Source organism: Oncorhynchus kisutch, linkage group LG24 (assembly GCF_002021735.2).
Source record: "Oncorhynchus kisutch isolate 150728-3 linkage group LG24, Okis_V2, whole genome shotgun sequence".
Taxonomy (NCBI): domain Eukaryota; kingdom Metazoa; phylum Chordata; class Actinopteri; order Salmoniformes; family Salmonidae; genus Oncorhynchus; species Oncorhynchus kisutch.
This window is the reverse complement of record NC_034197.2, coordinates 42442867-42458148: the sequence shown is the minus strand read 5'-3', so window position 1 is coordinate 42458148 and position 15282 is coordinate 42442867. Positions and strand designations below refer to the sequence as shown.

Sequence of the window (15282 nt, the reverse complement as noted above, 5' to 3'; positions counted from 1 at the left end):
CAGAGTAAGGCACACAGGACAGATAGGACAGGCTGTCCATGCCTCAGAGTAAGGCACACAGGACAGATAGGACAGGCTGTCCGTGCCTCAGAGTAAGGCACACATGCTGTAGTCAACAGCGTCTCAGAGTAAGGCACACAGGACAGACAGCCTGCCTATCTTCTGTATCTATCTAGTGGAAATGTCAGCGGATGATGTTTTTGTGTACGTGCTCGGCACTCACCGACGCACACTATCTTAGACTTTGAGATAAGAGTGCCTGACTTCATATACCTAGAATCAACTCCAAGCCTACCTCACACCTATTAGTAAGCGCAATGTATTTAGTGGAGACTACACACGCTGTAGTAGTAGACTAAGAATGTGTAGATCAATCACTGTTGTAGTCTAGCTAATGGAGACATTTAAAAGTGTCCCGTAAGAGACATAGTAGACACATCATTTCGCTACAGCAATACAAACCGCATATCTCCAGACACGCAGGTCTCGCGTACCGTGCGTGATCCGATAGAGAGAGGACGCGCGTAGAGGGATCGAGGGAAGAAGGAGAGAGGACGAGAGGACACCGAGATCTTTCTCCTTGTCTGATGAACGAACCTATTCGAAAAGTATGAGAGGAACCGGCTAGATTTAGACCACTCGTCACTCTACAGTTCGTATGTTGTTGAGGGGAGGGTGGGGAAAAAATAATGATCCTATCCTAGACCTACACCAACGTAAATCTGTATCGCTGCGCTGGCAACTGTGGAAAACAGGACAGCGAGCAAGAGACTGAGATAAACAACATACAACATAGGAAAGCAGCCAACTGCCTAAAACCAAAATAAGGAACTTCTGGGAAGGAACCGGAGGCCAGCGCGGGAAGGACTCATAACAGATCGTTGGAATAGCATCTCGAATAACGGTATGGCGCTGCTGCTGTTGCTGTCTGATACTGTCCGTGTGTGAGAATGCTGTTTTCTGCATAGAAATGTAGCCTATATTTGGGCACCTTACATTCTCCAGCTCGGCCGGTGTGAACACGTATGTTGCTGTTAAAGTAGCTTGTATGTATCTTCTCCTATGATCACACATATGCATCCCTTGGATATTGGAACTGTTGCGGCTAAACCTCATTGATTTATTATAGGAACCTAGGCAGCCCACGTTTGCGCAGCGCCTCCATATGACGCCACACATATTTAGTAGGAGTGCTGGCTTGCAAACCGCGGTCTGTGTCTCCTGGCCTGTCTGTGTGTTACAGACACACAGACCAGACCTGTCTGTACTGAATAAAATAAATACAACTGCACACTTCTGTCTGTGATGTCTCCCCACGTGATGACGACTTCGGTAAAAGTCGAAACGTTGTTGATTTTGAGGAGCTGCAATATTCCCGTGCAGGCCTCTCCATCATTTGACACGTCACACACCCCTCTTTCCTCATCTCATCTCTCTCTCTCATCATCAGGCAGGTAGGACATTTGTCATGGAGTTCCTAAACGACTCCTTGGTCGGTGGATCAGACCTGGACCTGAGAGCCTTCCACTTCTACAACGACTCTCTGCTTTTCCAGAACAACTTCAGTATTGGCAACAACGAGACCTACGCCTTCCTCCCCACCGGCATCAAGATCACCATCGTTGTGGTCTACATGATGGTCTGCGTGGTGGGGCTGGTGGGTAACTGTCTGGTCATGTACGTTATCGTCAGGTAAGGGCTCGTGGCGACCTCCTCTCTCTACCTGGTCGGATTGAACAGACCTGCACCTTAGAGACGATTTCACCAGAGAGAGTATAGACGCACCTTAGAAGTGATTTGCACTGACTACCCATTTTCCATTTAGTCATTAAGCAGACACTCTTATTGAGAGCGACTAAAGCACAGTTACATCAATGATAGTTAGCACCTCAGCATTTCACTGCACCTTGTAAACCTGATGTAAACTGTACTGTGATGTTGAGGAAGCTAACACCTCAGCATTTCACTGCACCTTGTATACCTGATGTAAACTGTACTGTGATGTTGAGGAAGCTAACACCTCAGCATTTCACTGCGTCTGTCTGTCTGCCTGTCTGTCTGTCTGTCTGTCTGTCTGTCTGTCTGCATTGTAAAAACGGTAGTCTTTGCTGTTACCGCTTCAGAGTGACTGCTCTGTGGTGATGCTTTCAAACCAACACAAGCTGTTGCCTCCATCCACCCAATCACCTTCACTCAACATCTATTGTTAGATTAACAGTTGAGTCTCACTCAGACAAACCAAATAACTAAACAAAAGTAACTAAAATGGTACAATGCAACGCTACTTGCTTGTGTGAGTGTGTGTGTGTGTGTGTGTGCGTGTGTGTGTGAGTGTGTGTGTGTGTGCGTGCGTGTGTGTGTGAGTGTGTGTGTGTGTGTGTGTGCGTGTGTGCGTGTGTGCGTGCGTGTGTGTGTGTGCGTGCGTGTGTGTGTGTGAGTGTGTGTGTGCGTGCGTGTGTGTGTGTGAGTGTGTGTGTGGTTTGCCAGTCTCGCTATATGAAAAACAAAACACATTTAAACCTGTTGCTATTATTTAAAAGTTCCTTGAATCATTTTGCAGCTGTAGTTACCTTACCTTGCAAGTTTTCAAACCTTAGTTTCCACAAAAGCACATTTTTATTACTATCCTCTGTAGGCTGGAGTAAGGCTCCAATTTCAGACAGAGCAATATATTTTCCCAACCAAAGCTTGTCATCCTCTCTTCACAATGGTTGATATTGCCAGTAGAAAATTGAACAACATAGATCGAAAGAGTCTAGAAGACAAGAGCAAGAGATTGGCACATACTTCCCTCAGCCACTTTAATATACTGTATGTGCTGCAGATCTGTGTATCCCAATATCTACAGAAAGAACCAGCTGAGCCCCGAGGTCCTGGCCTTTAATATTGAATATGTGCGGCAGATCTATACATCCAATATCTACAGAAAGAACCAGCTGAGCCCAGAGGTCCTGGCCTTTAATATTGAATATGTGCGGCAGATCTATACATCCAATATCTACAGAAAGAACCAGCTGAGCCCCGAGGTCCTGGCCTTTAATATTGAATATGTGCGGCAGATCTATACATCCAATATCTACAGAAAAAAAACAGCTGAGCCCAGAGGTCCTGGCCTTCTTTCTCCACAGTATTACACAACTCAATCAGATTCATTGTGTGTCTCCTTAATGTCACCCTATTCCTTATGTAAGTAAGTCAATAGGGCTCTGGTCAAAGTAGTTTACTATTTAGGGAATATATGTCTGTATGACACTTAACTTAGGTTCTGTAGTTACATTGTCACGTTCCTTATAAGGATCAGACCAAGACGCAGTGTGGTATGTGTACATTCTTTTTATTAACTGAATGAACACCGAAGAAACCAACTAAATAACAAAACTAAACGTGACGCTACACATAATAGTGCTGACAGGCCACTACACATTGACAAGATCCCACACCAGAAAGTGGGAAACAGGGCTGCCTAAATATGATCCCCAATCAGAGACAACGATAAACAGCTGTCTCTGATTGGGAACCATATCAGGCCAACATAGAAATACAAAAACCCCTAGACCTAGAACAACCCTAGATATACAAAACCCTAGATATACAAAACCCTAGACCTACAACAACCCTAGACCTACAACAACCCTAGATATACAAAACCCTAGACATACAAAACCCTAGACATACAAAACCCTAGACATACAAAACCCTAGACATACAAAACCCTAGACATACAAAACCCTAGACATACAAAACCCTAGACATACAAAACCCTAGACATACAAAACCCTAGATATACAAAACCCTAGACATACCACACTAGAGTACCCACCCTAGTCACACCCTGACCTAACCAAAATATATAGAAAACAGAGATATCTAAGGTCAGGGCGTGACATTACACATGTAACAAGGTGTCGTTTCAACCTCTTAATGTTAAACAACGTTGAATAGCATTTGACTTTCTGTCTACAATGTTGAACTGTTACAGACCACTGAGTTCCTCCACGCTCTCAATTCAATTCATGTCAATTCAATGGGCTTTATAGGCACGGGGAAAATATATATATATATATTATTCCTGAGGCAAGTGAAATAAATTATAAACAAAAAAATGAAATAAGCAATACATTTTTTTTACATGTAAACACAAAGGAATAAAGACATTTCAAATGTCATATTATGGCTATGTACTGGGTTGTAACAAAATGCAAATAGTTGAGGTACAAAAGGGAAAATAAACATAAATATGTTTTTGTTTTTTTTACAATGGTGTTTGTTCGTCACTGGTTGCCCTTTACTTGTGACAACAGGTCACAAATCTTGCTGCTGTGATGGCACACTGTGGTATTTCACCCAGTAGATATGGGAGTTTATCAAAATTGGATTTGTTTTAGAAGTCTTTGTGGGTCTGTGTAATCTGAGGTTAATATGTGTCCTAAATATGGTCATACATTTGGCAGGAGGTTATGAAGTGCCGTTCAGTTTCCTGATTCGTAGGCAGAGTGCACATAGCCAGCCTTCTCTTAAACCTCTACAGGATTGGTGGGTGCCCCTCGGGACTGTTGAGCTAACGTAGGCTAATGTGATTAGCATGAGGTTGTTAGTAACAAGAAAATGTCCCAGGACATAGACATATCTGATATTGGCAGAAAACTTAAATTCTTGTTAATCCAACTGCACTGTCCAATTTACAGTAACGATTACAGTGAAATAATACCATTGCTATTGTTTGAGGAGAGTGCACAGTTATGAACTTGAAAAGTAATTAATAAACAAATTATGCACATTTGGGCAGACTTGATACAACATTTTGAACAGAAATGCAATGGTTCATTGGATCAGTAGAGAAAATGCAAAAATTCACAGAAGTTGGAGACTTATATCTCCCTCACTAACTAATTCGGCTGTCAGAGCTTTTTTCCATACCGTAAACCTGTCTTACTGCAGACTCAGAGTAAACTCTTTTCCATACCGTAAACCTGTCTTACTGCAGACTCAGAGTAAACTCTTTTCCATACTGTAAACCTGTCTTACTGCAGACTCAGAGTAAACTCTTTTCCATACCGTAAACCTGTCTTACTGCAGACTCAGAGTAAACTCTTTTCCATACCGTAAACCTGTCTTACTGCAGACTCAGAGTAAACTCTTTTCCATACTGTAAACCTGTCTTATTGCAGACTCAGAGTAAACTCTTTTCCACACCGTAAACCTGTCTTACTGCAGACTCAGAGTAAACTCTTTTCCATACCGTAAACCTGTCTTACTGCAGACTCAGAGTAAACTCTTTTCCATACCGTAAACCTGTCTTACTGCAGACTCAGAGTAAACTCTTTTCCATACCGTAAACCTGTCTTACTGCAGACTCAGAGTAAACTCTTTTCCATACCGTAAACCTGTCTTACTGCAGACTCAGAGTAAACTCTTTCCATACTGTAAACCTGTCTTACTGCAGACTCAGAGTAAACTCTTTTCCACACCGTAAACCTGTCTTACTGCAGACTCAGAGTAAACTATTTTCCATACCGTAAACCTGTCTTACTGCAGACTCAGAGTAAACTATTTTCCATACCATAAACCTGTCTTACTGCAGACTCAGAGTAAACTCTTTTCCATACCGTAAACCTGTCTTACTGCAGACTCAGAGTAAACTCTTCTCCATACCGTAAACCTGTCTTACTGCAGACTCAGAGTAAACTCTTTTCCATACCGTAAACCTGTCTTACTGCAGACTCAGAGTAAACTCTTCTCCATACTGTAAACCTGTCTTACTGCAGACTCAGAGTAAACTCTTCTCCATACTGTAAACCTGTCTTACTGCAGACTCAGAGTAAACTCTTTTCCATACCGTAAACCTGTCTTACTGCAGACTCAGAGTAGACTCTTTTCCATACCGTAAACCTGTCTTACTGCAGACTCATAGTAAACTCTTTTCCATACCGTAAACCTGTCTTACTGCAGACTCAGAGTAAACTCTTTTCCATACTGTAAACCTGTCTTACTGCAGACTCAGAGTAAACTCTTTTCCATACCGTAAACCTGTCTTACTGCAGACTCAGAGTAAACTATTTTCCATACCGTAAACCTGTCTTACTGCAGACTCAGAGTAAACTCTTTTCCATACTGTAAACCTGTCTTACTGCAGACTCAGAGTAAACTCTTTTCCATACTGTAAACCTGTCTTACTGCAGACTCAGAGTAAACTCTTTTCCATACCGTAAACCTGTCTTACTGCAGACTCAGAGTAAACTCTTTTCCACACCGTAAACCTGTCTTACTGCAGACTCAGAGTAAACTCTTTTCCACACCGTAAACCTGTCTTACTGCAGACTCAGAGTAAACTCTTTTCCATACCGTAAACCTGTCTTACTGCAGACTCAGAGTAAACTCTTTTCCACACCGTAAACCTGTCTTACTGCAGACTCAGAGTAAACTCTTTTCCATACCATAAACCTGTCTTACTGCAGACTCAGAGTAAACTCTTTTCCATACCGTAAACCTGTCTTACTGCAGACTCAGAGTAAACTCTTCTCCATACCGTAAACCTGTCTTACTGCAGACTCAGAGTAAACTCTTTTCCATACCGTAAACCTGTCTTCCTGCAGACTCAGAGTAAACTCTTCTCCATACTGTAAACCTGTCTTACTGCAGACTCAGAGTAAACTCTTCTCCATACTGTAAACCTGTCTTACTGCAGACTCAGAGTAAACTCTTTTCCATACCGTAAACCTGTCTTACTGCAGACTCAGAGTAGACTCTTTTCCATACCGTAAACCTGTCTTACTGCAGACTCAGAGTAAACTCTTTTCCATACCGTAAACCTGTCTTACTGCAGACTCAGAGTAAACTCTTTTCCATACTGTAAACCTGTCTTACTGCAGACTCAGAGTAAACTCTTTTCCATACCGTAAACCTGTCTTACTGCAGACTCAGAGTAAACTATTTTCCATACCGTAAACCTGTCTTACTGCAGACTCAGAGTAAACTCTTTTCCATACTGTAAACCTGTCTTACTGCAGACTCAGAGTAAACTCTTTTCCATACTGTAAACCTGTCTTACTGCAGACTCAGAGTAAACTCTTTTCCATACCGTAAACCTGTCTTACTGCAGACTCAGAGTAAACTCTTTTCCACACCGTAAACCTGTCTTACTGCAGACTCAGAGTAAACTCTTTTCCACACCGTAAACCTGTCTTACTGCAGACTCAGAGTAAACTCTTTTCCATACCGTAAACCTGTCTTACTGCAGACTCAGAGTAAACTCTTTTCCACACCGTAAACCTGTCTTACTGCAGACTCAGAGTAAACTCTTTTCCATACCGTAAACCTGTCTTACTGCAGACTCAGAGTAAACTCTTTTCCATACCGTAAACCTGTCTTACTGCAGACTCAGAGTAAACTCTTTTCCATACCGTAAACCTGTCTTACTGCCATAAGTTCTTATTGTATTTGTGTGTATTGTATACAGTGACTATTACTGTAGCTTTGGATAACAGAATCTGCATAATCGACTGGTGTCACCAACTGGGAAATGTAGTGGTAGGGGAAAATGTTAGTCAGGAAACATGATTTGCTATGGTGTGCAGCTGTGTTTGTGTGCAGCTGTGTTTGTGTGTAGCTGTGTTTGTGTGCAGCTGTGTTTGTGTGTAGCTGTGTTTGTGTGCAGCTGTGTTTGTGTGTAGCGGTGTTTGTGTGTACTATGGTGTGTAGTTGTGTTTGTGTGTATTATGGTGTGCAGCTGTGTACTATGGTTTGTAGTTGTGTTTGTGTGTACTATGGTGTGTAGCTGTGTTTGTGTGTAGCTCTGTTTGTGTCTACTATGGTGTGTAGTTGTGTTTGTGTGTACTATGGTGTGTAGCTGTGTTTGTGTGTACTATGGTGTGTAGTTGTGTTTGTGTGTACTATGGTGTGTAGCTGTGTTTGTGTGTACTATGGTGTGTAGCTGTGTTTGTGTGTATTATGGTGTGTAGCTGTGTTTGTGTGTACTATGGTGTGTAGTTGTGTTTGTGTGTGCTTAGTGTGTAGTTATACTGTTTTTGTGTACTCTGGTATCATAGTGTAGTAGTGTTTGTGTGGTGTGTATGGTGTAGTAGTGTTTGTGTGGTGTGTATAGTGTTGTAGTATTTGTGTGGTGTGTATAGTGTGTATAGTGTTTGTGTGGTGTGTATAGTGTCGTAGTGTTTGTGTGGTGTGTATCGTGTTTGTATAGTGTGTATAGTGTTTGTATAGTGTGTATAGTGTGGTAGTGTTTGTGTGGTGTGTAAGGGTTGCACATTTTGGAGAATATTCAGAGGTGGAAACTGGAAATTAACGGGAATATATGGGAATATATGGGAATATATGGGAATATATGGGAATTAATGGAAATATATGGGAATATATGGAAATATATGGGAATATATGGGAATTAATGGAAATATATGGGAATATATGGGAATATATGGGAATTAATGGAAATATATGCAAATTAAATCAATACCATTTAAATGTAGATGCTTTTTTGCATTGGATATATTTACCATATCATATGGAGACAGAAACATAAACCTTTTACCTTATCATAAATAGAGATCATTACAAATGATTGAATCCTTCCAATAGAAAAATCATAAATTATTTAGTAAACAAATTGAACTTAAACTGAACTTAAATTCCATCACATGGGATGATTTCACAGAACAAAAAAAGGAAGGGAATATTGAATGATCCCAATGATCCATCACATCTCCCAGAAACCTTTTCAACATACATCCGTAAAATGATTGTCTAGAAACTGAAGCTTTGGTTGTCTTCCTCTCAGGCTTCCATGTCTTCTCCCTGGACCTCCTCAATGTCCACCTCTTTAACATCAAACTCTGAGGCCTCATCTTCACTGTCACTTTCCAACCTTGTTGGGGATGGCTCCTTGTCAGGCTCAAAAAAACTACGATTTGCCTGGATGGCCACCAATTTTTCAACCCTTGTATTGGTCAGCCTGTTGCGTGCTTTGGTGTGTGTGTTCCCAAACAAGGCCCAGTTGCTCTCTGAGGCGGCTGATGGTGGGATTTGGAGGATGATGGAGGGGAAAGAGCCTCAGATCCACAAAGTCCCTTCCACCAGGTGGCTGATGAGATATGTTGGCACGACTGCCATATTGCTTCTCCATCCCAAAGCTCTTGCTTGGAAGTATACTTCTTCAGACTGCCAAGAACCTTGCCCTCATCTAGGTCAAAAGGGGCAAGACACAGTAGTGATGACACCATAGGCCTAGTTGATCTCTGCACCAGACAGGATGCTCTTGCCAGCATACTTGGGGTCCAACATGTACGCTGAGGTGTGTATGGTCTTCAGGGAGAAGTCTTCACACATTTTGATGTATTTCAGAACTGTAGTTTCCTCTGTTTGGAGCAACAGCGAAGTGGGCAGGACAGTACGGATTTCTTCTCTTACATCTGCAAGCAGAGTCTGAACATCAGACAGGATGGCATTGTCTCCCTCAATTGGTGCGATGGCTACTGCTATAGGTTTCTGGAGTTTTAGGGTGCTTACCACTCTCTCCCAAAATACATCATCCAGGGGGATCCTCTTGATGGGGCTGTCCATATTGGCAAACTGTGATATGGCCAATTCTTAGAGAGATTCCTCCCACTCCAGGAGACTGTCAAACATGATGACAACACCACCCAAACAGGTGTTACTGGTGCTCTTATTCTTCTCATTTTGCTTGGTGAGGTAGATTGCTGCTATAACTTGATGACCCCTTCACATACCTAAACATTTCCTTGGCTCTCTTGTAGAGTGTATCTATTTTTTTCAGTGTGCCATGATGTCCTTGAGGAGCAAATTAAATGCATGAGCAGCACAGCCAATGGGTGTGATGTGAGGGTAGGACTCCTCCACGTTAGACCAAGCAGCCTTCATGTTCGCAGCATTGTCTGTCACCAGTGCAAAAACATTCTGTGGTCCAAGGTCATTGAGGACTGTCTTCAGCTCATCTGCAATGTAGAGACCGGTGTGTCTGTTGTCCCTTGTGTCTGTGCTCTTGTAGAATACTGGTTGAGGGGTGGAGATGATGTAGTTAATTATTCCTTGCCCACAAACATTAGACCACCCATCAGAGATGATTGCAATACAGTCTGCTTTCTCTATGATTTGCTTGACCTTCACTTGAACTCTGTTGAACTCTGCATCCAGCAAATGAGTAGATAAAGCATGTCTGGTTGGAGGGGTGTATGCTGGGCGAAGAGCTTTCAGAAATCCCTTCCACACACACATTGCCTGTGAGCATCAGAGGTGAACCAGTTGCATACACAGCTCGAGCAAGACATCAGCATTGCTCTGACTATGTTCCTCCATTCAGTCATAAACACTTCTGATTCCAGGAGGACCATGAGCTGTTGCTATCGATAAGGTGTCTGATTCATCATTTTCACCTCGAATAGAAGTAGAGGGAGTCAGAGGTTGCTTGTTGAGATTTCTGAGGGAACTTTATGCACTTGGCCAGATGATTCTGCATCTTTGTTGCATCCTTCACATATGGTATGGAACAGTATTTGCAAATGTACACAGCTTTTCCTTCTACATTAGCTGCAGTGAAATGTCTCCACACATCAAATAAAATAAAATGTATTTATATAGCCCTTCGTACATCAGCTGATATCTCAAAGTGCTGTACAGAAACCCAGCCTAAAACCCCAAACAGCAAGCAATGCAGGTGTAGAAGCACGGTGGCTAGGAAAAACTCCCTAGAAAGGCCATAACCTAGGAAGAAACCTAGAGAGGAACCAGGCTATGAGGGGTGGCCAGTCCTCTTCTGGCTGTGCCGGGTGGAGATTATAACAGGACATGGCCAAGATGTTCGAATGTTCATAAATGACCAGCATGGTCAAATAATAATAATCACAGTAGTTGTCGAGGGTGCAGCAAGTCAGCACCTCAGGAGTAAATCTCAGTTAGCTTTTCACAGCCGATCATTAAGAGTATATCTACCATTCCTGCTGTCTCTAGAGAGTTGAAAACAGCAGTTCTGGGACATGTAGCACGTCCGGTGAACAGGTCATGATTACATAGCCGCAGGCAGAACAGTTGAAACTGGAGCAGCAGCATGGCCAGGTGGACTGGGGACAGCAAGGAGTCATCATGCCAGGTAGTCCTGAGGCATGGTCCTAGGGCTCAGGTCCTCCGAGAGAAAGGGAGAAAGAGGGAATGAGAGAGAGCATACTTAAATTCACACAGGACACCGGATAAGACACCGGATGAGTCTTCAGTAAAGACTTAAAGGTTGAGACCGAGTCTACGTCTCTCACATGGGTAGGCAGACCATTCCATAAAAATGGAGCTCTATAGGAGAAAGCCCTGCCTCCAGCTGTTTGCTTAGAAATTCTAGGGACAATTAGGAGGCCTGCGTCTTGTGACCGTAGCGTACGTGTAGGTATGTACGGCAGGACCAAATCAGAGAGATAGGTAGGAGCAAGCCCATGTAATGCTTTGTAGGATAGCAGTAAAACCTTGGAATCAGCCATTGCCTTGACAGGGAGCCAGTGTAGGAAGGCTAGCACTGGAGTAATATGATCACATTGTTTGGTTCTAGTCAGGATTCTAGCAGCCGTATTTAGCACTAACTGAAGTTTATTTCGTGCTTTATCCGGGTAACCAGAAAGTAGAGCATTGCAGTATTCTAACCTAGAAGTAACCAAAGCATGGATACATTTTTCTGCATCATTTTTGGACAGAAAGTTTCAGATTTTTGCAATGTTACGTAGATGGAAAAAAGCTGTCCTCGAAACAGTCTTGATATGTTCTTCAAAAGAGAGATCAGGGTCCAGAGTAACGCCAAGGTCCTTCACAGTTTTACTTGAGACGACTGTACAACCATCAAGATGAATTGTCAGATTCAACAGAAGATCTCTGTTTTAAACACACTTTGCTGTAGGCTACTATTTACGAGTTAACAAAAAATTATGTATCGTATAAAATATCTTCACCCCACCCAGTACTGTAATCAAAACTTACCAGAAAGCATGTAGTCCTTGGCTCAGACAGTGTATTAATGTGGGCTCTATAGCATCTCATTAGTGTGCAAGATCTTGAGAATCAACTGTACATGTGATGGAAGAATACACTGTGCATGCAGAGGGTTGAAATTCCATTGAATTGGGGATAGTTTAACCAAAATATGCCACAAGACCTAGAATTGCCTTATGTGTATCCCACAAAAAAAAGGTTCACTGTTATAAGCTAACTATCTTTGATTAATTTAAGCAAAATCCCCCAAATTCCCGGGCTTAACTTACCATTGAAAATGTCCGGAAGAATTCTGCCCCTTTGCAACCCTGGTGGTGTGTATAGTGTAGTAGTGTTTGTGTCGTGTGTATAGTGTTTGTGTATTGTGTAGTAGTGTAGTAGTGTTTGTGTCGTGTGTATAGTGTTTGTGTATTGTGTAGTAGTGTAGTAGTGTTTGTGTGGTGTGTAGTTGTGTTTGTGTGGTGTGTAGTAGTGTTTGTGTGGTGTGTAGTTGTGTTTGTGTGGTGTGTAGTAGGGTTTGTGTGGTGTGTATAGTGTTTGTGTGGTGTGTAGTAGTGTTTGTGTGGTGTGTAGTTGTGTTTGTGTGGTGTGTAGTAGTGTAGTAGTGTTTGTGTGGTGTGTAGTTGTGTTTGTGTGGTGTGTAGTAGTGTTTGTGTGGTGTGTAGTAGTGTTTGTGTGGTGTGTAGTAGTGTTTGTGTGGTGTGTAGTTGTGTTTGTGTGGTGTGTAGTAGGGTTTGTGTGGTGTGTAGTAGTGTTTGTGTGGTGTGTAGTAGTGTTTGTGTGGTGTGTAGTATTGCTTGTGTGGTGTGTATAGTGTAGTAGTGTATACTATGGTGTGTATAGTGTAGTAGTGTGTACTATGGTGTGTATAGTGGAGTCGTGTGTACTACGGTGTGTATAGTGGAGTAGTGTGTACTATGCTGTGTATAGTGTAGAAGTGTGTACTATGGTGTGTATAGTGTAGTAGTGTGTACGACAGTGTGTATTGTGTTGTAGTGTGTACTATGGTGTGTATAGTGTAGTAGTGTGTACTATGGTGTGTATAGTGTAGTAGTGTGTACTACAGTGTGTATTGTGTTGTAGTGTGTACTATGGTGTGTATAGTGTAGTAGTGTGTACTATGGTGTGTATAGTCGTATTTGTGTGGTGTGTAGTAGTGTATACTCTGATATGTAGTAGTGTAGTAGTGTTTGTGTGGTGTGTAGTAGTGTAGTAGTGTGTACTCTGATATGTAGTAGTGTAGTAGTGTTTGTGTGGTGTGTAGAAGTGTAGTAGTGTGTACTCTAATATGTAGTAGTGTAGTCGTATTTGTGTGGTGTGTAGTAGTGTAGTAGTGTGTACTCTGATATGTAGTAGTGTAGTAGTGTTATATGGTGTCTATAGTGTAGTAGTGTTTGTATGGTGTCTATAGTGTAGTAGTGTTATATGGTGTCTATAGTGTAGTAGTGTTTGTATGGTGTCTATAGTGTAGTAGTGTTATATGGTGTCTATAGTGTAGTAGTGTTATATGGTGTCTATAGTGTAGTAGTGTTTGTATGGTGTCTATAGTGTAGTAGTGTTATATGGTGTCTATAGTGTAGTAGTGTTTGTATGGTGTCTATAGTGTAGTAGTGTTATATGGTGTCTATAGTGTAGTAGTGTTTGTATGGTGTCTATAGTGTAGTAGTGTTTGTATGGTGTCTATAGTGTAGTAGTGTTATATGGTGTGTAGTAGTGTTTGTGTGGTGTGTAGTAGTGTTTGTGTGGTGTGTAGTTGTGTTTGTGTGGTGTGTAGTAGGGTTTGTGTGGTGTGTAGTAGTGTTTGTGTGGTGTGTAGTAGTGTTTGTGTGGTGTGTAGTATTGCTTGTGTGGTGTGTATAGTGTAGTAGTGTATACTATGGTGTGTATAGTGTAGTAGTGTGTACTATGGTGTGTATAGTGGAGTCGTGTGTACTACGGTGTGTATAGTGGAGTAGTGTGTACTATGCTGTGTATAGTGTAGAAGTGTGTACTATGGTGTGTATAGTGTAGTAGTGTGTACGACAGTGTGTATTGTGTTGTAGTGTGTACTATGGTGTGTATAGTGTAGTAGTGTGTACTATGGTGTGTATAGTGTAGTAGTGTGTACTACAGTGTGTATTGTGTTGTAGTGTGTACTATGGTGTGTATAGTGTAGTAGTGTGTACTATGGTGTGTATAGTCGTATTTGTGTGGTGTGTAGTAGTGTATACTCTGATATGTAGTAGTGTAGTAGTGTTTGTGTGGTGTGTAGTAGTGTAGTAGTGTGTACTCTGATATGTAGTAGTGTAGTAGTGTTTGTGTGGTGTGTAGAAGTGTAGTAGTGTGTACTCTAATATGTAGTAGTGTAGTCGTATTTGTGTGGTGTGTAGTAGTGTAGTAGTGTGTACTCTGATATGTAGTAGTGTAGTAGTGTTATATGGTGTCTATAGTGTAGTAGTGTTTGTATGGTGTCTATAGTGTAGTAGTGTTATATGGTGTCTATAGTGTAGTAGTGTTTGTATGGTGTCTATAGTGTAGTAGTGTTATATGGTGTCTATAGTGTAGTAGTGTTATATGGTGTCTATAGTGTAGTAGTGTTTGTATGGTGTCTATAGTGTAGTAGTGTTATATGGTGTCTATAGTGTAGTAGTGTTTGTATGGTGTCTATAGTGTAGTAGTGTTATATGGTGTCTATAGTGTAGTAGTGTTTGTATGGTGTCTATAGTGTAGTAGTGTTTGTATGGTGTCTATAGTGTAGTAGTGTTATATGGTGTGTATAGTGTAGTAGTGTTATATGGTGTCTATAGTGTAGTAGTGTTTGTATGGTGTCTATAGTGTAGTAGTGTTATATGGTGTCTATAGTGTAGTAGTGTTATATGGTGTCTATAGTGTAGTAGTGTTATATGGTGTCTATAGTGTAGTAGTGTTTGTGTGGTGTGTATAGTGTAGTAGTGTTTGTGTGGTGTGTAATAGTGTAGTTTTGTGTGCTATGGTGTGAAAAATATGTCTGATATTTAAATTATGTACGACGCTTAAACAAGATTCTGAGAGCTCTGCTGTCAAAGAATCATTCAGGAAGGGGCCGAGGTGTTGGTAGGGAGGTCAGGGCGGCGAGGAGGGAGGGATGGGGAGGGAAGGAGGGAGGGGGGAGAGAGGGAGGGGGGAGGGGGGGATTTAGCCAATTAACCAAGATTCGGAGAGCTCTGCTGTCGAAGAAACATTCAGGAAGGGGTGAGGTGTGGGTAGGGAGGTCAGGGCGGCGAAAAGGGAGGGAGGGGGAGGTCAGGGCGGCGAGGAGGGAGGGGGGATGGA

The 15282-nt window shown here is 42.0% G+C and overlaps 1 protein-coding gene across 2 annotated transcripts in view; it reads left to right on the top strand.

Annotated features, from left to right (window-relative positions):
- Positions 1-276: 276 nt before the first annotated feature.
- Positions 277-15282, top strand: part of oprl1 (opiate receptor-like 1) — a 67728-nt gene continuing 52722 nt past the window's right edge. Inside the window, exons 1-2 of one of the 2 annotated variants that reach the window (XM_031804183.1) lie at positions 277-904; positions 1455-1692. In XM_031804183.1, the coding sequence (XP_031660043.1) occupies positions 1469-1692 (224 nt within the window). In that variant the 5' untranslated portion in view covers positions 277-904; positions 1455-1468. Of the gene's footprint in view, positions 905-1450; positions 1693-15282 lie in introns of both variants that reach the window. The other variant, XM_020459571.2, reaches the window with a different exon arrangement.